This window comes from Lagenorhynchus albirostris, chromosome 4, assembly GCF_949774975.1.
Source record: "Lagenorhynchus albirostris chromosome 4, mLagAlb1.1, whole genome shotgun sequence".
NCBI classification, from domain to species: domain Eukaryota; kingdom Metazoa; phylum Chordata; class Mammalia; order Artiodactyla; family Delphinidae; genus Lagenorhynchus; species Lagenorhynchus albirostris.
Genome location: NC_083098.1, coordinates 76827253 through 76852881, shown reverse-complemented (window position 1 = coordinate 76852881; position 25629 = coordinate 76827253). Strand labels below are relative to the sequence as shown.

At 41.7% G+C, this 25629-nt stretch overlaps 1 protein-coding gene across 1 annotated transcript in view; it reads left to right on the top strand.

Annotated features, from left to right (window-relative positions):
- CWH43 (cell wall biogenesis 43 C-terminal homolog) overlaps nucleotides 1-25629 on the top strand; it is a 73319-nt gene that overhangs the window by 6000 nt on the left and 41690 nt on the right. The window contains 10 exon segments of the mRNA XM_060147282.1: nucleotides 1411-1531; nucleotides 2120-2274; nucleotides 4426-4508; nucleotides 4510-4628; nucleotides 8543-8631; nucleotides 13324-13581; nucleotides 15917-16042; nucleotides 20915-20994; nucleotides 22793-22898; nucleotides 24186-24321. Of these exon segments, the coding sequence (XP_060003265.1) occupies nucleotides 1411-1531; nucleotides 2120-2274; nucleotides 4426-4508; nucleotides 4510-4628; nucleotides 8543-8631; nucleotides 13324-13581; nucleotides 15917-16042; nucleotides 20915-20994; nucleotides 22793-22898; nucleotides 24186-24321 (1273 nt within the window).

Sequence of the window (25629 nt, the reverse complement as noted above, 5' to 3'; positions counted from 1 at the left end):
ATGTTAAACATAGTTGTCATATGACCCAACACCTCCACTCCTTGGTATAGACCCAAGAAAAATGGAAACATATGTTCACATAAGACCTGGTACACAAATGTTCCTAACATCATTATTCATAGTAGCCAAAAAGTAGAAACAACCCAGATGCCCATCAACTGATGAATGGATTAAAAAAAAGGCAGTATATCCATGCCATGGGTTATTATTTAGCCATAAAAAGGAATGAAGCACTGATACATGGTACTACATGCATGGACCTTTTTTTAAAAAGATTAAAAAAAAAAAAGATTAAAAAAATTTTTTTTTTGTGGTACGCGGGCCTCTCACTGCCGTGGCCTCTCCCGTTGCGGAGCACAGGCTCCGGACGCGCAGGCTCAGCGGCCATGGCTCACAGGACCAGCCGCTTTGCGGCATGTGGGATCCCCCTGGACCGGGGTACGAACCCACGTCCCCTGCATCGGCAGGCGGACTCTCAACCACTGCGCCACCAGGGAAGCCCCTAAAAAAGATTTTATTGAAGTTTAATTTGTTTACAATGTCATGTTAGTTTCAGGTATACAGACAGTGATTCAGTTTTGTATATAATATAATATATATTTCAGATTCTTTTTCCCTATAGGTTATTACAAAATACTGAGAATAGTTCCCTGTGCTATACAGTAGGTCCTTGTTGGTTATCTATTTTAAATATAGTAATGTGTATATGTTAATCCCAACCTCCTAATTGTCCCCCTCGCTTACTTTTCCCATCGGTAACCATAAGTTTGTTTTCTATGTCTGTGAATCTCTTTCTCTTTTGCAAATAAGTTCATTCGTATCTTTTTTTTTTTTTTGTAAGATTCCACATGTAAGTGGTATCATATATTTGTCTTTCTCCGTTTGGCTTACTTCACTTAGTATGATAGTCTCTAGGCCCATCAACATGGATGAACCTCGAAAACATTATGCTAAGTGAAAAAAACCAGTCACAGAAGGCTGCGTATTTTATGATTTCATTTATATGAAATGTCCAGAATAGGAAAAATCCATACAGATAGGAAGTAGAGAAGTGATTGCGGGGGGCTGGGGGTCGGGGTTGGGGGGAAGAGGAGGAAAGGGAGGGGCTGCTAATGGGCACAGGTTTCTTCCTGGGGTGATGAAAATGTTCTGGAATTAGATGGTGGTAAGAGTTGCACAACTTTGTGAATGTATTAAGAACCATTGAATCATACACTTTAGCAGAGTGAATTTATGGTACGAATGATATCTCAATAAAAATTTTCAAAAAGATTTATGCACTCAGATAATTATATATTAATTCTACCTTCCCGAGTGTAACCATGTTATCAGACACAGCAGTTATCAAATGCAGATCATTGAATACCAATGCATGATTGCCAGAAATGTTTAATTCTCCTTCATTTGCAGGCAGCATAGCCTCCTTCCAGGCTCCAAATGCCAAACTTCAGCTCGTGGTTCTCGCGCTCGGTCTGTCTTCCTCACTGGTAGTGCAAGCCGTGGCATGGTGGACAGGAAGTGGTTTGCAAAGGTATGTTCATATCTTGTGCCTACAGACAAACAAATGTGGTCAATTACCAAAGGGAAGGTTGGGACTAGGAGCTGCAAGATATAGTCTTTACCTTGCATAAGGCCTTGTAGAAGTCTCACTTTTCACAAAATCGGGATGTGAATATTTGCCATCAGTCTCAATAACGTTGTGAGAATGAAGGCATTATAACAAGTTGCCTAGGTAACGGCTATACAAAGGCTAAGTCATGTGCCAACGAGGCTAAGTCATGTAGATTACCAACAAGACTACCTCATATACTCCTTCTATGACACTGTGAAATTCACAATGGACATAGTACGTTGAAACCACATAAAAAGTTGTTAAAGGGCTTCCCTGGTGGCGCAGCGGTTGAGAGTCCGCCTGCCGATGCAGGGGACACAGGTTCGTGCCCCGGTCCGGGAAGATCCCACATGCCGCGGAGCGGCTGGGCCCGTGAGCCATGGCCACTGAGCCTGCACGTCCGGAGCCTGTGCTCTGCAATGGGAGAGGCCACAACAGTGAGAGGCCCGCGTACTGCAAAAAAAAAAAAAAAAAAAAAAGTTGTTAAAAATACTTCTGTACTTACAGGTACTTCAGAATCTGGGGATTCATTTTAGGACAGATTCTTCTTGTTGTTCTCCACATTTGGTACACTTCACTGAACCCAGTCTGGACTTATCAGATGTCCAACAGAGTGATACTGACATTAAGTACCATTGCCACACTCGATTGCATTTACACAGGTAAGTGTAGGCCCAGTTTATTTAGGAATTTTCTCTTTCTTATCTGAATGTAACACATCTTGGAAAGATAAAACTAGTCTTTCTGCACTCTATCTCCACTTCTACTTTTTCTCCCTCTGCAAGAGTAGCCGGCGCAGGTAGTGGACTATTATCTAAGCAGAAGGCACCTTTTCCTCGCCAGCATAGAGGGTGACGATAGCAATGCGTCTCTGGCTTGTCTCAGCGTGGAGTGTGAGAGTAGACCCAGGCCTCATACTCCCTGCTGGCTTTCAGCTCTGTCTACCTCCTCTTTCCCTCTGGACAGGACTTTCCAGGACGAGGACTGTGGGAACTGCATGGGTTTGTTTGGTTTCTTTTGGTTTGTTTGTTTTTTGCTTTTGTTCCCGCCCTGCCCCGGGCCTAACTCTGAAGATATTTAAGCTCCAAATATGAAATTTAAAAAGAAAGGAAATCCTACATATTCATACCACCTTTCAGATCACCTGTCTGGAGCTGACAAACAAACTTGGACATTCGCTTCACATGCTGACTCGAGACTCTTCTGAAAAGAAGGGACAAGTGTTACTAGATTCTACATAACTTGCTCCTGGCTTTGTGTGTAACTCTCAGTGAGTCGCTGTTCTTTTGTAAATACAAGGAGAAATCTCACAGGTTAATGGAAGTTTAGAGGGTTTGGCTCACCATGAACAAAGGGCTTGTATAATTCCCCCTTGGCCCCAATTTTGGCATGAAGTGGGGTTAGTGAGAACAAGGGAACATCATGCACGTAAATTGGTCGAGGGACATTGATATTAATTAGAACATTTAGAACTCGGTCTAGTGCCCTAGTATATGTCTTCTATTTCATAAATCGCTAACATGAAGTAGAAACTCAGGCAGCAGATTTCACAGGTACAGCCTGATAAGGATATTCAGGGTATTGCTTACATTTCCGACTGGAGTTTTCTTCTTTCTCACCTCTGTTTTAAATTTATGTGACCCAGTTGTTGGTCCCTTCCTGTTTTTGCACTGTGCCCCATTTACAAAACTTGACTCCCCACCAGCTTCCCCAGGATGTCTGATCATCCCAGGCATTTTTGGGGGTTGCTTTGTTGAAGATTTGCTGGGTCTTGGGGGAGGGTCACCCACCATAGTATGAAGCAGTGTTAATCAGCAAATTCAGCTTAGGCTTCTCTCTTCTCCAAAGACTGTCTCCTAGCCTCCAGGCCCTGGCCTCCTTCCGTCTTCACATCTTCTCTCCCTCATCCCTGTAGCTTTCAGCTCTGCTTCTCCTTCCCCTCACTCCTTTATTGGCAGAATGGCTTTCTTCCTCTTTGTGAAATCGGCCTGTCATCCTCACAGGCAGACCCGAAGTTTTCTTTCTATCCTGGAGAGGGCTTCTCAGTGTCATGAAGCATCTACCCAGCAGGTTCTCTGTTCCTACAAAGAAATTCTCCTGCCAGCATTTTCTCCAGTAGTTACATTTCTGTATGTGAAGTCATTAATGCAACACACTGAGACCTCGTGGTTAAACAGTCCCGGGAAGTATAGTATAGTGAAGTGCACAGGTGCTGCCTAAGTTCTCTTTACCAGCTGTATGATCTTGGGCAAGTTACTTGTTTTCTCTGAGCCTCAGTTTTTTAATCTGTGAAATGGGATTAGTAATAGAGCCTACCTCGTAAAGTGGTTGTGAAAATTAAATGAGTTCATGTAAAGGGCTGGGCATAGGGCCTGGCCCATGGTAACTGCTCAGGTGATGCCCTGTTATCACTCCGGGGACACAGAGGGTTAGATGAGAGCCCTGTTCTTCTGGGGAGAAGCAGCCTGGTATTCTGAAAGTGTTCCACTCGAGGTGGACTGCATTTGTTCCCTGAACATACCTTTCACTTTTCGTACATATATTTTAGCTCATACTCTTAATTTCACTTTAATGAAGTAAATAAATTTCTGCATTTTCAGTTGTCAAATTCCAAAATGATGGGTTCTCCCTAAATCGTTCCCGATCTAGCCTGCCTGAAATAACCCCTCCCACTGACTACCTCCTAGCACATTCTGCTTTGGACTGGGTCTCATCTCCTCTTCTGAAGTCAGCTCCTTGAGGCCAGGTACCATTCTGTTAAATACAGAGGGTAAATTTCCATGTAACAGATCCTTTTCCATTTTTCATTCTAGATGGTGTCTGCTGTAGACCTGAGGGGAAGAAGTCTGAGGAGGCAGCCAGGGTGATGGCTTCTAGACCGAACTGGTTGTTGGCAGGGGGCTGCCTTTGGCAGACTCATGTTCCTTACCCACTGGATTTTTGGAGAAGTCTCTCTTGTTTCCAGATGGGCAGTGAGTGGGCATCCCCATCCAGGGCCAGATCCTAACCCATTTGGGTGAGTTTGGGTGTGGAAGCAATCCAGCAATTGGCTAGTATTGTTGAAGAAATTCCTCCTCTGTTTGAGCAGGTAGACCTGCACCAGCCCGATGTTTCGTATTCCTCTTTCCCTAGATGTCAGAAACATTGCAGGACGTTACTGCAGTAGGACAGTACTGGATCCACTCTGGAGATGACGGAGCTGGAGGGGTATTTGCCCCAGTGCTGAAGGATTGCTGGGAGGTAGATGAGGGAGGACTAAGGATTGTGCACGGCTAAGTGAGAGGTCCTGGGAGCTCCTGCGTGGGCACGCTGAGGAATTCCTGCCAAGAAGAGCATTCTCAGTGGCAGGGAGAGCATGGCATTTCCTCCAGATCCCCCTATTACAGTTTTGGGCACTGGGTAGGACGAGACAAGAGGGCCTTGATGAGAGAGCGGGTTGGCAGCAAGGCAGAGAGCCTTAATCTCTGCAAAGGAGGGAAGCCTGGGGGAGCTCTGCATCCTCTGTACTTTGGGACTTGTTCCAGCCATGGAGCTCCCAAGGAGTTAGCAGTCTTGAGCTTAAGTGCTGGTTCCTGTGCTTGGTCCTCACTGACCCTCTCTCTACTCTTCCTGACACCTCTTTTCTCCCATGGTCAGGTCCAGCCTTTCACATAAAAAGATGGGAGGAACCCTTAAAACATCTGCCGCAGATATCTGTTTTCTCCTAAAGCGCTGAAATTCCCACATATGGAGACACACTGGCTCTTTCCCCAGAGGATGTCTGGGCACATCCCACAGTTGTCTCACATGCAGTGTGTCCAAGTCTGGCTCAGTAGTTTTCACTACCCAGACATGTCCTTCCTCCTCTGGGCCTTGGTTTACTCTGTCTGTCCCTCTACCGTCTAAGCTGGAAACCAGGAATCATCTTCGAATTGTGTGTCTTCCTCATTTTCTGCATCTCACTTGGTATTAAGTCCAGTCGATTCTACTACTTCTCTTAAAGCACCTATCCCTCCCTCGCCATCCCCCACCATATCTCCTTAGTGGATCCTCCCATCTTTCATCAGGCTACTGCTCTGGTCTTCTAATGGCCTCTGTGCAGTGTGGCCATCTCCACACTGAGAGTGAGATCTCTAAAATGTACACCTGACCCCATCACTCTTTTGCTTAAAACCTTTCAGCAGTTTTTCTCCCCCAAACCAGGTCATATGAGACAGGATCTGCACCCTCAGCCTCACTTAATGTTTTAAAGATGCTCCCTGCCTTATCCCCAGGCTTCCCCTGGGCTGAAATCACTTTCAGTTCCCTAGACGTGCCAGATTGTCCTAGCCCCCCATGTGTATGTACGTGCTCTTCCCTGTGTCTGGGCTACCTTCTCTGCCTTGATGTCTCGGCAAGCTCTCACTCACCCTTCAAAACCCAGGTCATGCATCTCCTCTGTGAAGTCTTCTCTGATTATCCCACAGACTACCTTGAATGCCCATCCCACCCCCACCCCCTTGTACATCTCTTATTATTATTCTGTATTACAAATTGTTTATACTACAGTTATTTTATGTCCTTCATCCTTTCTAGACGCTAAACTCTTTGAGGGCCGGGAATGGGAAAAGGAATTAATACTTATGAGTTCCTCTGTGTCCGGCCCTGAGCTAGGAAGTGTACATATGTGATCTCATCCAGAGTCTATATCTTTTTGATCTTGGATGCTCTGGCATATTTGGGAGGAGGAGAGAGAAGGAAGAAAGGCACAGAAGAGAGGGGGAGGGAAGGAGTTTATTCTTATGTGTTAAAGCTTCATTTCCAAAGCTCCCATGAAAACAAGCATAAGATGTGAGGAAGAGCGACAGGAGAACTGGACCAGGAATCCGAGGCCAGTCTTGAGGGTTGGAGTCCTGGTTGGCCGACAGCAATTCACCATTCAACTTTGGACCAGTCGCCTAACGTCCCTGGCCTTGTTTTATTCACCTTTAAAATGAGGGTTTTCATTTTATGATTTTGTGTGCTGGAGTGACACATTGAAGATGGAGATGCACCGCCTGAGACCAGCATTTCCCAAATTGTGTTGTGTGGAACACTGGTTTCTTGAGATGTTAATGGGTAATCTGAGAGAAAAAACAAGCAAAACCCAAACCTCTTTTAGATCAAGTAGGTTTTGGAAACACTGTACTTCATCTTCCTTTGTGAGTCACAAGGCACATTAGCATCACAGAGTCACTCGGGAGTTTCTCCAACTTACTCGAACATGGAATTCCTTTGTTAGAACACCTATCAACACATCATAAAATTGGTGTTTCTCAGAACCCTGTCTGAGAAGTGTTGCATTAGATCATCATCACCTATGACCGTCATAGTAGGAATTGCTCTCTAAAATTCTCTAGTTTCTACTTAAGGGGATGGGTCATAAATCTATTTTGATGGGCTGAAGATGTGGGAGATGGGAGGAAGCTGAGAGAGAGGCACAGATGGTGCTGAGGGGACTTTGGGAAACCAGAGGATCAGTGCAGACCACAGAGCCTGGGAGGATGAGGGAGCAGGACACTTTCTTAGCCACATGTTCCAGCTTCCCATTAGCCCACCCCAGCACTCCTGACCCCCAAACTCTCCCTCTTTAGTGTCTTCTACCTTCTAATATCCTGTGTTATTTTCTAACTGTGTTTATTGTCTGGCCCTCTCCGCCACTGGAATGTGAGCGCATGAAGGAAAGGGATCTTTGTTCACTGACGCATCCCAAGCCCCTAGAACAGAGCCTGGCACACAGTACGTCCTCATAAACATTTGTGGTTGACTTGGGGATAGACAGTGATCCACAGTGTCCTCGCCAGCCTTTTCTCTCTTCTGTAGACCCAGGACCACCCTTAACCTTAGAAGGTGGGGATAGGCAGGAGAGTGGCTGAGAGCCTCACTCCAGAGCTGGAGGGCCTTTTTTGGATTCTTAGTCCTACGTGGGCGACTGTGTACAATCTGTGGCAGGTTTCTTAGTGCTCTTTCCCGCAGTGTCCTCCTCTGCAAAATGGGGATAATTATCGCATTTACCACAGACTTGTGAGTGTTAGATGAGCTAATATATGTAAAAATCTTCAAACAGTGCCTGGTATGTAGTAAGTACTATGTTTTTTAGTTTATTTATATTACAGCTATTTTACTGAGTGCCATGTTGTAGCTTTTATTGCTGCTGGATTTTCCCCTAAAGTTTAAATTCTTTTTTGTTCTCCTCCTCCAAGTTTTTGCCAAAGTAGCAACAGAATGAAATAGTTTGTGGTTGTTTTTAAAAACACACAACTATTAATTATTTACCAAACTCACATCAGTCCCAGGAAGGCAGAGACTTTTTTTTTTTTTTTTTTGCTGTACGCGGGCCTCTCATTGTTGTGGCCTCTCCGTCGCGGAGCACAGGCTCCGGACACACAGGCTCAGCGGCCATAGCTCACGGGCCCAGCCGCTCCGCGGCATGTGGGATCTTCCCGGACCGGGGCATGAACCCGTGTCCCCTGCATCGGCAGGCGGACTCTCAACCACTGTGCCACCAGGGAAGCCCAGGCAGAGACTATTGATAAAAGCAGTACTGAGGTTGAGAAAAGAGTGAAAAGAGGCACACTAAATAGAAACTATTCCCAGTGTCTTTTTCTTTTTATCTTTGGCAGAGTCATTTAAAATGTCACGTGGCCAGTATGAACTATAATTTAATAGTCTGAGAAAACTCAATTACTGTGTTTACACTGACCATGAAAGACTGCAGATATCGTTTATCTCAAGTCAGAGGTGCTTTTATGTCAATGTTCTGAATGTATATAATATTGGTTCCCAGTGGGCTTTCATTATCTCACTGGTTGTTTCACACTCATATTATCTCTTGGATGTGCCTAGAGGTAGTAGATACATATCTGTTTTATATTTGGGACAGTGGAGTAGTAACAATGTCAGATGTCCTATAACGTATCATTTTTTTTACAGAGGTGCAGTTCTGCTGGGCTTGGCGAGTGGATTGATGCTTTCGCCTTGTTCATGGTTTCCTGGTTCCAGTTTAACCTGGTGGATGACAGGTGTGTGGTTTCCCTACAGAAATGCTTCGTTGTCCAATTTACTTGCAGTTGTCCAGTTTACTCCATGTGCCCCTGGAGTGGAAGGAGATGACCATACAACATGTGCTGTTCCCCGGGGGGATAGTCTCACCAAGTGCAGCCACTAAAACCCAGATATCACCACGGTTACCAGTGACTACTGGTTCCAGGTCCCTGCTTTCTCCTCCTTCACTTTCCCTCTCCTCCTTAGCTGTCTTATCCCCTGACTGTGCTGATGTACTCTCCCCTGCCTCCTAAATGACTTATCCAGGCACAGATGTCAGGAACAGTTTTAGTGACAGTCTGCGGAGATGGAGGGTCAGACATTGCCACTTTGCCAGACCTCTTCCCCTCTCCAAGCGCTTCTCTGTTTTCAGGAATACCTTCCTTTGGGACTCGATAATGAAGCTCACTTTCCCTTTCTCTTTTGTGTGTAACAGTTTTGGCCCTCCTCTACCCAGCCTTGGGGTCCATGTTTGCTTATTCAAAGGCTTGGACCCTCTCTGCCCATTCACACCCTTCAGGAATATAGAATATCAATGGAGACTGTCATACTTCTGGAGCAATCTACTTATTTTTATGATTATGACCATTTCATTACTGTGACTGAAACTGAATTATGCCACTCTGCTCCCTTCCCCTTAAAAGGCAGGAATGGTGAGAGTCAGTTTTAGTGTTAAATAAAAAAATTCCCGCTCTGTGACAGGGCAAATACTATGTTCGGTTTCTGTGAGATGTCCTTATACATTTTAATTAAGCAGGTGTTCAGAGTTTTGTACTAGAGGCTGGGCGTGGGTTTCTGAGACTACACGTAACGGTAATGGAAGATGAGGGTTAAATAACCTCGTAGGTACGTTTCTGTGCACCCTCAGTGCCATCATCCTTGCATGAAGACGTGTATGTCATCCAAATAGGCTGCGTAATTCCTAAGGTTAACCAGGTCGTCATCCTCCTGGAGCTGTGTGAGCAAACGGTTGCGGTCATGTTGAGCTGTTTTTACTTGCTTGTGTATTTTCGGGTAGACATTCCATATGGGGATGCTTGTGTGAATATAATGTAGGAGGAACCTTTCTTCTCATCAGAGAAATGCCTCCTGAGATTCCGCACAAAAATGGCCAGGTAACTTTGTAAATGCGGAGTGTGCAGTGAGCATATATAGCTTCTTAATCTCTATGCAATTAGGAAAATGAACATGAAATACATTGAAAGTTGCGCAGCATTTATATCATGTCTTTTCTTACGGAATAGGAGCAGAAGGCTTATTGGGCAGGTAATTAGCAGCTTCATTTCAAACATGGGAACACTGAGGTCCACAAAAACATAAACTTAAAGAACAGAAAAGCTGTGAACTTGTTGTTTTATGCTCATGCTTATTTCCCCAGATAAGTAAACATAGCCTCCAGAGTTAAACCTAATTTAGTTTGACTGTCTCTCTGAAGTGTGAAATAAAAGGCCCTCGGGGCAAGCAGATTTCCGGCTTCTAATGGGCTGTTTGCAGTAGAGAGGAAAGCAGGGCCGTAATTAGTGAGCTCCATCTCCCTCTCTGATGGTCTCCTCACCTGAATTAAGTAGGAGCTCACAATTATCTACAGATGGTGCCCACTTTTCACTGTGATTCATCTCTGGAAAACACCTCATAAAGCAGAATGCAGAAAAAGAAATCATATTTTTTCATTGTACAGTTAAAGTCCCAACTGGGTCCCAGTATGAAATTAATTATGGAAGTGACCAATAGAATTTCCCAAATGCAAAGATACAGGAACTTTAGATCTTGATGGCGATTAAATTAGTAAAATCAAAGTTCTATTTAAAAAGACATAAATGTACTCAATGCACTGATAGGACCCCAGTGTGCTATACAGTGTGCTTACAGTTTTATTGTATGAGAAACTTGATCTGTTTAAAGTGAACATGTTAGTTACTAAAAATATCATTGGAATATTCAATTACCATGAATTCTGCTTGGTGTCTTAGATGTTGTAAAGATCTGGGGGGGATTATTTGGGGGGACTCAGTCTCAAACAAAAAATAGTTAAGCTGTATAGTTAAGAGAAAAAGGTAAAGTAACGGTGTATCATATGCTACCACTGGTGTACAAAAAGGGAAATGCACACACATGCATTTTTCTTCCTGTGCACAGACTATCTCTGGGAGGATGCAGAAGAAAATGCTAACATTGTTGGCCTTCACTAGGGGAACTAATAGGTGACAGGGGACAGAGGGACTCTTTTTTACCTTTCAGAGTTTGGATTGAATTTATAATCTATTTAAAAGTACAATTTTAGGGGTTTCCCTGGTGGCGCAGTGGTTAAGAATCCACCTGCCAATGCAGGGGACGTGGGTTCGAGCCCTGGTCGGGGAAGATCCCACATGCCACGGAGCAACTAAGCCCGTGCACCACAACTACTGAGCCTGTGCTCTAGATCCTGCGAGCCACAACTACTGAGCCCACGCGCCACAACTACTGAAGCCCATGCGCCTACAGCCCGTGCTCCACAACAAGAGGAGCCACCACGATGAGAAGCCCGTGCACCTCACCGAAGAGTAGCCACCGCTCGTGGCAACTAGAGAAAGCCCGTGTGCAGCAATGAAGACCCAACGCAGCCAAAAATAAATAAATAAAATAAATAAAAGTACAGTTTTAGTGGATTTAAAAATATGTAGCCTGTTTAAAAATAGAAACTAAATTAAAAATGAAAGTGGTAACAGTCGAGGGAAATTTGAAGAGATGTTTTCTTTCCCTTCAGATAATTCTTTGTAGTAAGACAGACACAACAAAGTCATTTAGATATCTTTAGATTAAAATATCAAACTAGAACTCATTCTTTTGAAAAATAGGCATTATAAGCTGGTAAACAGGAAAAATTCCCTCTCCCTAATAATCAAATAAATGAAAATCAAAATATGCTATGACTTAATCATTAATTGGTAAAGATTTTTAAAAAGAAATGCTTTTGGCAGGGTTCAAAAGGCTCACCTTTTGGACTTCTGGCAGGGTTTCTGGAGGAAGTGAGAACTGGTATAACCTCCCGGGAAGGCAGTTGACCACAAGTATTGACTCTTTAAAATGCTTTTGCCTCTTGACATAGTAGTTGTACGTCTAAGAATCTTTTTAAGAATTATTTTAAGGAAATAATCAGAGGTGTAGTAAGAGATTAATTGACAAAGATGTTCCTCACAGTGTCAGAAGCTTCCTAAATGGCCAAGAATAGGAAAATGGTTGCTTATTTTTGTGTGTATTTATCCAGTGCAAGAGTGTACGTACATAAACATGTTTTAGAAGAAAAACATTAATAACACGAAAAACATGTTCTTGATATAATGTCCCACAAAAAGCAGAATATAATCCTCAATATGTATGATTCCATTTATGTAAAAATACTTCTTCATATACACAGAAAAAGACATAGGGAAATACATAGGAGTATTAGCTGGGATCATCTCATCTCAGTCCTAGACGATCCTTAACTGCTTGTTCACAGTTCTGTATTTTTTAAATTTCTGCAGTGAATAGGCATTATGTTTGTTCATTTCAAAATGAAAAAAAACTTTTGTCATTAAAATAATTGTTGTTGGATCTAAGATTTTGAAGGTCTAACTATGGAGTTAAAATCTGTGGGTTGTTTTTGAAGTGGGGAGGAATAGGCAGTCACGTGGCATTGTCCTGTGATGGTGCGAGTAGAACTTACTGACGGGTGAGCACCACGGGGCACTAAGAAGCTGGCTGGATCCTCTTCCCGGGGCTCTTGCCGCAAGCAGTGAGGAGGCTGCTGTAGACATACTTGAAGGGTGGCTCACTGTTATACAACATTGACTGAAATGTCCAATGTCTAGAGGATGTCGTATTCTCTGCAAACGTGTTATATTGATGGCTCCAAAATGGGGTGCTGTAAGCCCCTGCTGTGCTGCTGTCTCACAGCGGATTTCATAGGACTATGGAGAAATGTTATATTCCCTCAGATTTGGCTCAATGAATTAGCAGACGTTTACTAAGTGCCTGCTGTGGACCAGGCAGATTGCACAGCCCCCAGCACCTCCGAGGCTGTTGTGTGAATGAATGAACTGCCTGCAGAACTGTAAAGTAGTGAGTCTGCAAATGCAGTCTCAGTCACAGCTTCTTTGGGGGGGGCTATGGAGTTGGTAAAGCCAACTTATATATTGTGGGACGAGGGGCAGCATTTAAACTCCTTTAGAAAGTTTCTTAACAAAAATGTTCTACAAACATGACTCTCCATGTTTCCTAATGTCCTAGATCTGGCTGGTTAAATTAAATTAACAAATTTTGGTATTAAAGGTAATTTCCTTTTTTTTTTTTCCAGTGTTTGCTATGAAGATCTTAACACAAATAAACTAAAAATGACTTCTTCTCTCCTGCTGTTCTTCCTGAAGAAATAGCACTGGACTGAGATTTACTGGACCCATATTCCACCTCCAGTTGTGCAAGTAACTAGCTGCATGGCCTTGAGCAAAGCATGTTAACATTGCCAAGACCTTAGTTTCTCACCAGTCTAGAAACTGAACCAGAATGGCCCTAAGGTCCCTTCTGGCTCTAAATAGCTATAAATCGGTCATCCTATATAAGTTTATTATTCCTTTTTTTTTTTTTTAAGAAAATGGAAGAGACTATTACTACTTTCCTGTCTGATTGTTTTTCTTTCTCTCTCTCACAAACAGGAGCGACCTCGGCTGTGGGTCTCCTTTACCTGCCCACGTGGGCAGCCGCTCTCTCTGGCTGTGTGCTCGCCCTCTTCACGGCGTCCATGTGGCCTCAAGTGCTTGGACACCTTATCAGCTCAGGGTCAGGCCCTGGGAAAGCCATGACCACTGCCATGATATTTTATCTTCTAGAAATATTTTTCTGTGCATGGTGCACAGCTTTTAAATTTGTCCCAGGAGGTGTGTACGCTAGAGAAAGATCTGATGTGCTTTTGGGTGCGTACATGTGAAAGGTCTGGATTCAAGTAACTACTCAAAAATCCCCTTCAGGACTGACTAGGATTTAGCACTTTACATGGCTGATTAAGATAAATAGGATGATCTTGCTTTTCTTATTGAAATAGACCCTCTTGGTTAAAAAAAAACCTGGAGGAATGTCTAAATTACTATTTAAAAATAAATTTCTTAATTCATTAATGAGTTTCAGTAATATTACTGCAAAGGCCTTGGAAGTGAGTAGCTGTGAAAGAAACAAGTTTAATCCATAATAAGTTATAAAAAGGTCCCCGTAACCCCATATTATATGATACGTAAGGAGAAAATATGATCATGGTGCTCACATTGCTATTTTGGTGGTAGGCTTGTAGATATATATAGGAAGTGTGATTTTTTTTGGTTCCCTTGAATTTTATGTATGGTTTTTATTTACCCTCTTTTTACCAAAAGATTTTTTCATATGTGAATCTTAGTGTAAATGGTAAATTCTCAAATCATAGAGTACATATCTTCCATTTCAGTGGTTATGAACTTATGTACCAAAATTCAAATAGCATAAACTTAGTTCAGTTTAATATTTCAGAAATTGTCTTCTGGCAATAGTGAAATTCCTGATGTGTACCAAGCAGACACAGATCAAATATTGCCTGTCGTTTTAGTTCAAGTAAAACATGTCCAGAGCCTCCAAGATAAAATCTTTGAAAAACTGAGGAGACAAAACATGTTAATAGGGGATTCAGTTCTTGTTTGCTCAGACGTTTTTCCGTTTGTTCACTTACTCATTAAAAAATTATTGTGCACCTACTATGGTCCAGGCGCAGTGCCAGGTGTAGGGGATTTAAGAGACATAGGTTCCTGCCCACCTGGAGCTTCCGTGTAGTGGGGGAGATACCACACATCAGATTAGACAAATTCTTAGGGCGTTACAGCTGGGGTAAGTGCTGCACAAAAGTCTGGGCTTCTACTTATGTTCGTCTGCAGTTCCCCCTTGTGCCCTTGGAATATATCCAATCACCCTGTACATTTTCACATAAACTTTTCTCCTCTATGAGCTAGACATCTGTCAGGACAGGCTGATTTGGAAGAGGTATTTTTCAATTATGTGAGATATTTTTAAAAACTTTTGAGGATTTGCTATTTCTGGTGGGACATCCAGGCTGTCAGCTGATCAGAGACATACATCGCTGCATTTCCTCTGTGATAATCTCGGCTTTGCGAACTTGTATTTCTTCTGATTTCTTTCAGGTGTGTGTGTACTCTCTCCTGCTCTATCTTCCTATCCAATGCCCTGCTTTTTTCCTACTCCAGCTTGTTTGGGGGTCTGCCATGTGGAGCAAAGGAATGAAAGTAAGAGCCATTCTAAGCATATATTTCTTTCTTTAGAATGTTATGAATGAAGGGTGTTTTTAGTTCCTTCTCGCTACTTAATGGAATTGCAGAAATCGTGCTTTATTCCAGCTTCAAACAACTAAGAATTCTTTTTAGTAGGAGTGACATTATGTCGATAAGGCCACAAAAACTAAGGAACATTAGTAATGTTCAGAGTAGCTTTGAATAATGATTGAAAAGAATCTGTATTCGATCCGAAACTAGATATAAATGTATTGTCTAGGTTTCTCCTGCTATTTCCTGGAAATTGCACATAACTCTTTTTTTTTAGCCTTCCACCTAAGCATAACTTTTACTTGACATTCTCTAATTTATATATTGTTCAACCATACCTCTGTTTCCATTCTCATTATATACAACGTTAGAAGTATGTAGACTTCACGTGTAAGCTACATTGGAATGCACCCCAGTTAAGCTCATCTTTCTTGGCCCAGTGTGAGTTCCAGCATGCATCCTCTGTGTGGACCCACAATCCAGGCCAGAACTGTTGCCACAAACACTGCCGTATTAAGAACCTACAAATCCTCCTCTTGTGCTCCTCAACTCGGTGCCTGTGGTCCCTTCAGTGGAGAAGACTGAGTCCCTAAGGCAGTCCAGAAGGCTGCTTTCTCTTCTCCCCACCCTTCCCTGCATGACCAACAGTCAGTGACCGACACTATTACCAACCTAACAACTAGGAAACACTCAGGAAATTCAAAGAAACCCCTCATCAGAAAAAGTACGGGTTTTTTTAATGTAAAGCATAATTTCTAGAACCCTTCCTGATTTCTTATGATCATCCTAATTATCAAAAGTAACACTGGAGTAATTAATTAGGTACTGAGATAACTCACTAACTGATTTTTCAGGATATGTCCATTTAAATGAAATTGAGGCTCCTGGAATTTACCATTAGAAGGATGTTTGGATTAGAATGTAATATATTCATCTTTCTTTTTTTTAACAGTGACAGTGATGCTAATTATTGGACTGAATATGCTATTTGGTCCCAAGAAAAGCCTTGATTTTCATCTTCAAACCAAAAACAGTCCTAAAATGCTTTTCAGAGAGAGTGGAAAATACATGAAACTTGGTGAGTATAGTTTTGCTTCCTTTTTAAAAGCATTTTATTATCATATATGGCCTTTATTATGTTGAGGTTCCTGGACTTCAGACTATACTACAAAGCTACAGTAATCAAGACAGTATGGGGACTTCCCTGGTGACGCAGTGGTTAAGAATCCGCCTGCCAATGCAGAGGACATGGGTTCGAGCCCTGGTCTGGGAAGATCCCACATGCCGCGGAGCAACTAAGCCCGTGCGCCACAACTACTGAGCCTGCACTCTAGAGCCTGAGAGCCACAACTACTAAGCCTGCATGCCACAACTACTGACGCCCGTGCGCCTAGAGCCCGTGCTCTGCAACGAGAAGCCACCGCGATGAGAAACCTGTGCACCGCAACAAAGAGTAGCCCCAGCTTCGCAACTAGAGAAAACCCGCACACAGCAACAAAGACCCAGTGCAGCCAAAAACAAATAAATAAAATTTGAAAACAAAACCAAATAAAACTCTAAAAAAAATAAAGACAGTATAGTACTGGCACACACACAAAAATATAGATCAATGGAACAGGATAGAAAGCTCAGAGATAAACCCACGCACATATGGACACCTTTTCTTTGATAAAGGAGGCAAGAGTATACAATGGAGAAAAGACAGCCTCTTCAATAAGTGGTGCTGGGAAAACTGGACAGCTACATGTAAAAGAATGAAATTAGAACACTCTCTAAGACCATACACAAAAATAAACTCAAAATGGATTAAAGACCTAAATGTAAGGCCAGACACTATAAAACGCTTAGAGGAAAACATAGGCAGAATACTCTATGATATAAATCACAGCAAGATCCTTTTTGACCCACCTCCTAGAGAAATGGAAATAAAAACAAAAATAAACAAATGGGACCTAATGAAACTTAAAAGCTTTTGCACAGCCAAGGACGTCATAAAAAAGATGAAAAGACAACCTTCAGAATGGGAGAAAATATTTGCAAATGAAGCAACTGACAAAGGATTAAGCTCCAAAATATACAAGCAGCTCATGCAGCTCAATATCAAACAACCAAACAACCCAATCCAAAAATGGGCAGAAGACCTAAATAGACATTTCTCCAACAAACACATGAAAAGATGCTCAACATCACAAATCATTAGAGAAAAGCAAAGCAAAACTACAATGAGATATCACCTCACACCAGTCAGAATGGCCATCATCAAAAAATCTACAGACAATAAATGCTGGAGAGGGTGTGGAGAAAAGGGAACCCTCTTGCACTGTTGGTGGGAATGTAAGTAAAAGAAGCGAAATTGAGTTATTTGTAGTGAGGTGGATGGACCTAGAGTCTGTCATAAAGAGTGAAGTAAGTGAGAAAGAGAACAACAAATACTGTATGCTAACACATATATATGGAATCTAAAAAAAAAAAAGGTTCTGATGAACCTAAGGGCAGAACAGGAATAAAGACACAGATGTACAGAATGGACTTGAGGACATGGAGTGGGGAAGTGTAAGCTGGGACGAAGAGAGAGTGGCATTGACATATATACACTACCAAATGTAAAATAGATAGCTAGTGGGAAGCAGCTGCATAGCACAGGGAGATCAGCTTGATGCTTTGTGACCACCTAGAGGGGTGGGATAGACAGGGTGGGAGGGAGACGCAAGAGGGAGGGGATATGGGGATACACATATGCAGATAGCTGATTCACTTTGTTATTCAGCAGAAACTAATACAACACTGTAAAGCAATTATACTCCAATAAAGATGTTTAAAGAAAAGCATTTTATTATGAAACATAAATTTTCAGACATATGAGATTAAAGAGTATGATGAACTCTCATGTACCCTTAAACCAGTTCCAACAATTATTAACATTTGCTAATGTTGTTAATACCTATCTTACATTTTTTGGTAAAATACTTTAAAGCAAATCTCTGATATTGTGTTTTTTCAACCATAAATACTCTGTATTAGTTTTGTTTCACTTCTAATGTAGATTTAACAGGTAGGATTTCCAAAATATTTTGTTGTAATAGTTGAGACCATTTATTTCATTTCTTGTTCTTTTTTGGAAGATTTAATATGTTAATGTTTGGAATATTGATGAGCTGGAAACTCAGGCATGAAATTAGTTTGCTATTCAGTCTGACTCATCTCAAAATATACTAGATTAAATAAAAATGTTTATTGAATGTGTAACATTTGCAGATAGTGTATTAGGATACAACATACTGCATAACTCCATAGCATTATGTAGAATACAAAGATATATAAAATCTGGTCTCTACCGTCAATGACCTGATGCTTTACTAGAGAAGACAGAATCTTATGGTGTAAAGAGCTAAAAAACAATTAAGAAGCTAAATAAAATTTTAATATATTTCTAAAGGAAATGTCATGAAGCAGTAAGATCATTATATAAACACTTTCATATATGTTCCATCATAATTTGAAAAAGTTATATTAAAATTTAGGGGAAAAATTTAAATTTAGGTGTTTTTTTGTTTTTTTTTTGGTATGTATTCTTATACTTTAGGTCTGTCCCTTGAAATCAGGATCTGGCGGCTTTTGTTTGTTTGTTTTTAGTCCTGATAATCTTTGTCTTTATTATTACTATTATTATTAAATTATTTCATTCATCAAATTGAGGCACTTGAAACAACTTATTCACAAAGTTGTTTAGATAGCTTTGTATGATTTTCCAAAACAAGCTTTATTTTTTGGGCCCATTTTTGGTTCACAGCAGAATTGAGCAGAAAGTACAGAGATTTCCCGTAGGACCCTCTGAGCCCACTTATACACAGCCTTCCCTGCTAGTGACATGCCCTACCACAACTGATGAACCTACAACGAAACAGGACTATCACCCAAAGCCCTTTGTTTACATTAGGACTCATTCTTTTTTTTTTGCGGTACGCGGGCCTCTCATTGTTGTGGCCTCTCCCGTTGCGGAGCACAGGCTCCGGACGCGCAGGCTCAGCGGCCATGGCTCGTGGGCCTAGCCGCTCTGCGGCATGTGGGATCTTCCCGGACCAGGGCATGAACCCCGCGTCCCCTGCATCGGCAAGTGGACTCCCAACCACTGCGCCACCAGGGAAGCCCAGGACTCATTCTTGATGTTGTACATTCTGTAGTTTTTGATGAATGTATCATGATATATATCCACCATTGTAATATCATATGGCATAGTGTCACTGCCTTAAAAATCCTCTGTGCTCTGCCTGTTCATCCCTCCCTCCCCTGCCAATTGCAATGACTGTCTGCTTTTTTAAAAAAAAAATAATAGATTTTATTTTTCAGAGCAGTTTTAGGTTTACAGACAAATTGAGCAGAAAGTGTGGAGTTCCCATATATCGGCTCACACTCCCACCTCCTCAGTTTCCACCATTATTAACATCTTGCATTATTGTGGTGCATTTGTTACAATTGATGAGCCAATATTGATACATTATTATTCACTAAAGTCCACAGTTTAATTAGAGTTCACTCTTTTTTTTTATGTGTTCTGTGGGTTTTGACAAATGTATAATGACATTTATCCACTATACAGTATCATACAGAATAGTTTCACGGTCGTAAACATGGTAATGTGCTCAACCAATTCATCCTTCCCTCCTTCCTCCAGACCCTGGCAACCACTGACCTCCTTACTGTCTCCATTGTTTGCTTTTACTAGAATGTCAATCTTTGTCTTTTAACTTGAAATGTAATTTATTTTTGTCGTGATTTCCCTTGTGTTACGATTTATTTCCATACTCTTACTTTGCTTTTTCTACTTTCTCTAGGTGTATTTTTCCTCTTTTTTCTTCTTGCTTTTGCATTGACTGAGTTTTCTTTTTCCTTTTTTCTTATCCTTCTCCTCTCCACTCCTGTTTCTAGGTTGGAAATTATACCTTCAATTTCTTTTTTTCAGTAGTTGGTTATTTTTTTCTCAGAACATTAAAGGTAGTATTCCCCTATTGTCTGACTTCCATTTTTTGCTTTTGAGAAGTCAGCCATCAGTGTAATCTTTGCTCTTTTGAAGACACAGTGGCTTTTCTCTCTGGCAGCATTTAAGATTTTTCTTTGTTTTGGTGTTCTGAGTTTCACTGTAATACATCTGGATGTGGATCCAGCCCCTCCCTTACTTGTGAGTGTTTGGGCTTTTTGAATCTGAAGAGTCATTTTTTTTAATCAATTCTGGAAAATTCTCAGCATTATTTCTGCAAATATTACCTCTTTCCCTTCTCTCCTTTTTTGACTCCAGTTAGATATGTGTTGGATCTTCTTATTCTCTTCTTCATGTCCCTTAACCTCTTTCATATTCTCTACCTTTGTTTTTAAGCTGGCTGCCCCTTGTACTAATTCTCCATTAAGTTTTGTCTAATCTGCTTTTTATCTTGTCCATTGAGTTTCTAATTTTAATTGTTATAATTATCATATAATTTTATTTCTAGAAGTCTAATTTCTTTACAAATTTTCTTGCCCATTAATTTAATCTCATATTTCTTAGTTATCCCATTGAATATCCTCTTTTATTTTTCTAAACATGTTAAGCATGCTTATTTTATATTTGATTCTAAAATTTTCAATATCTGAAGTATTTTGGGTTTGATTCAGCAGGGTGTTTTTGCTGTGGTTCCTGCTCATGGAGACTTGCTTTCTTGTATATTATTTCTTGTATATATTTGTGATTTATTTTTATTTTAGTTCATGGTTCTTGGAACATTTTTAGGGAAGCTTCTTTGAAACCTGAGTTTAAAGTATGGGTTATATATGCATGTCACACATGAAAATTAACCCAGGAACTAGACATTGCCCCTTTACATACAATCTTGGCCAATAAATTCAATATTTTCATAAAGTTATTTTTTTAAAAAAGAAACTTAGTTTCTTCTAAACAATTATTTCAGTTTCTGTTTAGTTTTGTGGCTGCTTGTCAGTGTGAAGTTGTTGGGATTAGGACTACGGCATAAAACCTATGAGAAGAAATTGGGAAGAGGGGTAAGTCATTAAAAGTTTTGATATAGAATTTTATATGATATATGTCCTACAGAGCACAGAAAGGAGTTTTGACTTTATTTTTCTTGCAGTGGAAGCCACCAGAATATTTCAAGCAGGAGCAGGAAGAAATATGATATATATTAACTTGGCTGCTCTGTGAAGAATGGATTGTAGAGTAGAAGCAGGGAGATAAGTTATGAGGCTTTTTCAGTTGTCCAGGAGAGAGACCCTGGAAGTTTGGATGGGAGCCGTGGCCCTGGAGTTGGAGAGGAGTGGATAGACTTAGAATATATTTTGAAAGTAAAGCTGATAGAAGTTGCTGATGGATTAGATGACACTGAATGAGAAGAAGGAAAGAATCAAGGATGACTTCTATGTTTTGGCTTGAGCAACTGGATGGAGTGTGGTGGCATTTACTGACGTGGGAATAACAGGTTTTGGAGTGATGATAGCCAGAGTTAATCATAGGTATGTAGTTACGTGAAAAGCTATAACTTGATGAATATAATCATGCCTCTCAAAGTCTCTCTTGATGGTTCTGTTCTCTTTATAGGACATTCAGTAAACTGAGTAATATTTCTTGCATAGAGATGCGATTCACACCTCACTGCTGTAGCACAATGAGCTGTTTAGGTTAAGTGGTGGCCCTCCTGTGCAAAGAGGTGGTGCTTACCCTTCTCTCAGCTTGAACTTGTATGTTCCACTTTGAGTTGTTTTTTTCAGTTGTGGTGATAGAGTTGGTCTAATCTGGCCATACTCTTTCACAGGATCCCTGTTGTTGATCCGTTGGTATTAGTTTGAAATAGATGGTTAGTGTTGGGCACTGCATTCTCTGACTGGAACCATGGGCTCAAAAGAGGACTCTTCAGAGGGTGCTGTGCTCCTGAACCTTGGCCTTGCCAGCACAGTGGGGAGCAACACCACGTATAACACAGAGTTGGCAGACCACTCTGTAAATATGGTAAAGGACTCTGTGTATCCCTCTGTGGTCTCATTCTCTGATATAAGGGTAACCCCTTCCTGCATATGCTTGTTATCATATTCATGCATTTCTTTATATTGTTATTACACATGACACACCTCTATACAATATTGTATTTTTCCATGTTTTTAACTTTATCTAAATAACATCTGACATATATATTTTGTAACTTAATTTTTTTTTTTTTTTTTTTGTGGTATGTGGGCCTCTCACTGTTGTGGCCTCTCCCGTTGTGGAGCACAAGCTCTGGACGTGCAGGCTCAGCGGCCATGGCTCACGGGCCCAGCCGCTCCTTGGCATGTGGAATCTTCCCAGACCGGGGTACGAACCCATGTCCCCTGCATTGGCAGGCGGACTCTCAACCACTTGCGCCACCAGGGAAGCCCTGCAACTTAATTTTTTATTTAAAATAATCCTGGTGAGATTCATCCATATGGAAATATGTAGCCCTAATTCATTTATTAGGGCTGTGTAGTATTCCATTTTATGTATGATCGTTTTTTTATTCATTTTCCTATTTTTCCTATTGAAACAAAAGCCAGGTTGTTTCTAATTTTTTGCTTTTATAAACAGTGCTTATCAGAAATATCACTTTCTAAACATTCTTCCTAACTTCCAAGCCTAAGCTAGAAATTCACAGATTATAAAATACCTACTAGCAAATATCTCCTTATTATTATGCATTAGCTGTGGGCAGATGCCTAAAAAATATCCTTTGCTGAAATATGAATTTTGGTGGAGAGAGGTGCAGAAGAGTGGATCACTGAAACTGCCATTGTTCATTCATCCTAAATTATCATTAAAACAATTCCTCAGGCACCAGCCACAGAGGTCTTTGCCGCCATCTGGCCTTTCAGGTTTGGCTTTGACAGTGAAGGATGGTCTAATTTAGAAAGATCAGCTCAACTGCTCAAACAGGTAAGTCTTACTGAAATTATTTCCAGGTTTTGAGAAACTCCTACTGTTAACGTTTATTTTGAGCAAGATCATAAGTAATAGGAGGAGGGTTTGCTGGGTCACAAACTAATCTTTTTTTTTTTTTTTTTTTTTTTTTGCAGTACGCGGCCTCTCACTGTTGTGGCCCCTCCCGTTGCGGAGCACAGGCTCCGGACGCACAGGCTCAGCGGCCATGGCTCACAGGCCTAGCTGCTCTGCGGCATGTGGGATCTTCCCGGCCCGGGGCACAAACCTGTGTCCCCTGCATTGGCAGGCAGACTCTCAACCACTGCGCCACCAGGGAAGCCCACAAACTAATCTCTTAAAAGGGCTTTACTTTGGTGGGCGGCTACAGGAGGATTAAGCTTCTGTAACCACATCTGTGTTTGCTTGAGAGCAATTAATTCAGTTGATTCTGAACAAAGTCTCCTACTGGGTATCTGCAGGAGAATCTTGTCATGCCTTTGCTCTTGGAAATGCCCCTGCTAGTGGCTCCTGTCACTTGGGAACCCACTGTTGGGGACCAGAAAATTGTCAGATGAAAAGGCAGAATGGGTTGGAGTGATACTCATTTGCAAAGCAAATTGCTTTCTAGAGCCTGAGGGCCAATTTTATTTGTTTCCGTGCCCTGGGGTACTCATCTTTGGATGAAACATCCTTTAAAATATGTGGGTGTTTTGTTCTTAGATCAACTACATGGAGAATGGAGCAAGAGACTTAAAGGGCTAAACTGTTCTAGTTATTCCTAATGATAAGCATGTCTCCTGAGAAATAGCTGAGGGTCTGTATGATTCTAATGCCATTAAGAAATTTCTCTGGCCCTTAGTCCTTTAGTCCTGATTACAGGCCTCTGGGGCACATCTGACCAGGGTATCTGAATAAACTGACTTCTGTGTCAATACGATGGAGGTGTTTGCCCAGGAATAAAACACTACTGTATACTCTATTGTTTCTGAACATAAATTGTATATTTGAAAAAGGTATTAAGCTTATTTGAAATTTGGGGAATGATGTTAATATTTGAAAATTTAGAAAAGTTATGTTTTTATCCTTTCCTACTTTTCCTCAAGGTGTCCCATGTTTTAATTACATTCAAAATATGGTAAAAAAAATTTTACAGCTCAGATTTGAAACAGTTCACTTTAGTAACTCATTAGGAATTACTTTGGTTTTTGATTTACGAGTAAAGGCAGGGGATTAAAGAATCAAGTTTTGCTAATTGTTTTTACATTGCTATGGTTAATCACCATGTACATTTTTTTTTTCTGAACAGGTGCAGATCTCATAACAATTTTGGAGAGCTATGCTTCTAAGCTCTATATTGGGAACAATGACCTGACCATGTGGTTAGGGGAGAAGCTGGGTTTCTATACCGACTTTGGTCCAAGCGCAAGGGATCACACTTGGGGGTGAGTGTCCCTTCGGAGTTAATCCCAAACATATCCCTGAAAGACTAGGCAGCGTGGGCTTGGAGTGGAAAGTTGATATTGTGATACCTTAGTCCTATGAATATGTCCCAGAGGTGCTGAAGATATGCATATTCCATCCTGTTTTAATGGCTTCCCTTTTGCTGGATACTTTCAATTCTTCACTCTTATAAACCATTTAGTGTAGGAGCTGAGCACTAAACATGTCTGTCCTGGACGCTGTCCTCATGGAGTTACATTATAGTGTGAAGAGACGGAAACTAATCATGGACACACAGAAATAAATAATTTAAGACAATGGTAAATGCTGTGTAGAAAAGGAGAGCGGCTGGGTGGGCAGGGCAGCAGGGGATGCTGCTGTAGGTAGCGTGGTCAGGAAGGTCTCTCTGCCGACCTCATGATGGAGAGGACCCAGGACCCACTGTGGGAGGAGCCAGTGTAAAGACTTGAGGCCAGGTCAGTCTTGGTGTGCCGGAGCACAGGGTTTGAGGGGGAACTAGTAAGAAAGGAGGTCAAAGGTGGGCCCCTGATCTTACAGGGTCCCATAAGCCATGCCTAGCACTGATTTAATTCAGTTTTAAAAAAAAATACATTTATTTATTTAATTTTATTTATTTATGGCTGTGTCGGGTCCTTGTTGCTGCACGCGGGCTTTTCTCTAGTTGGGGTGAGCTGGGGCTACTCTTCGTTGTGGTGCGTGGGCTTCTCATTGCAGTGGCTTCTCTTGCTGCAGAGCACGGGCTCTAGGCACGTGGGCTTCAGTAGTTGTGGCTCACGGGCTCTAGTTGTGGCTCACAGGCTCTAGAGCGCAGGCTCAGTAGTTGTGGCACACCGGCTTAGTTGCTCCACGGCACATGGGATCTTCCCGGACCAGGGCTCGAACCCATGTCCCCTGCATTGGCAGGCGGATTCTTAACCACCGCACCACCACGGAAGCCCTTTAATTCAGTTTTGATAGGAAACCACTGGAGGATTGAAAACACGGGAGCAATCTGATCTGATTTACATTTTTGAAAGATCATTCCGGCTGTTCCTAGAAAAACAGATTGTCAGGGGCAGGAGTGGGAGCAGGGAGACAGGTGATGAGGTAGAGGCATTAGCACAGGTGAGAAATGACAGTGGGAGGCGTGGAGATGGAGAGAAGGGGTCAAACTCAGGAGCTATCTTGGAGCAGGGCTGACAGGACTTCCTGATGGTTTAGATATCGGGGCTGGAAGTGACAAGGATAGCACCAGGGTGTTTTACCTGAGTCCCTGATAGGAGATGATGCCCTTTAATGGGAAAGGAATG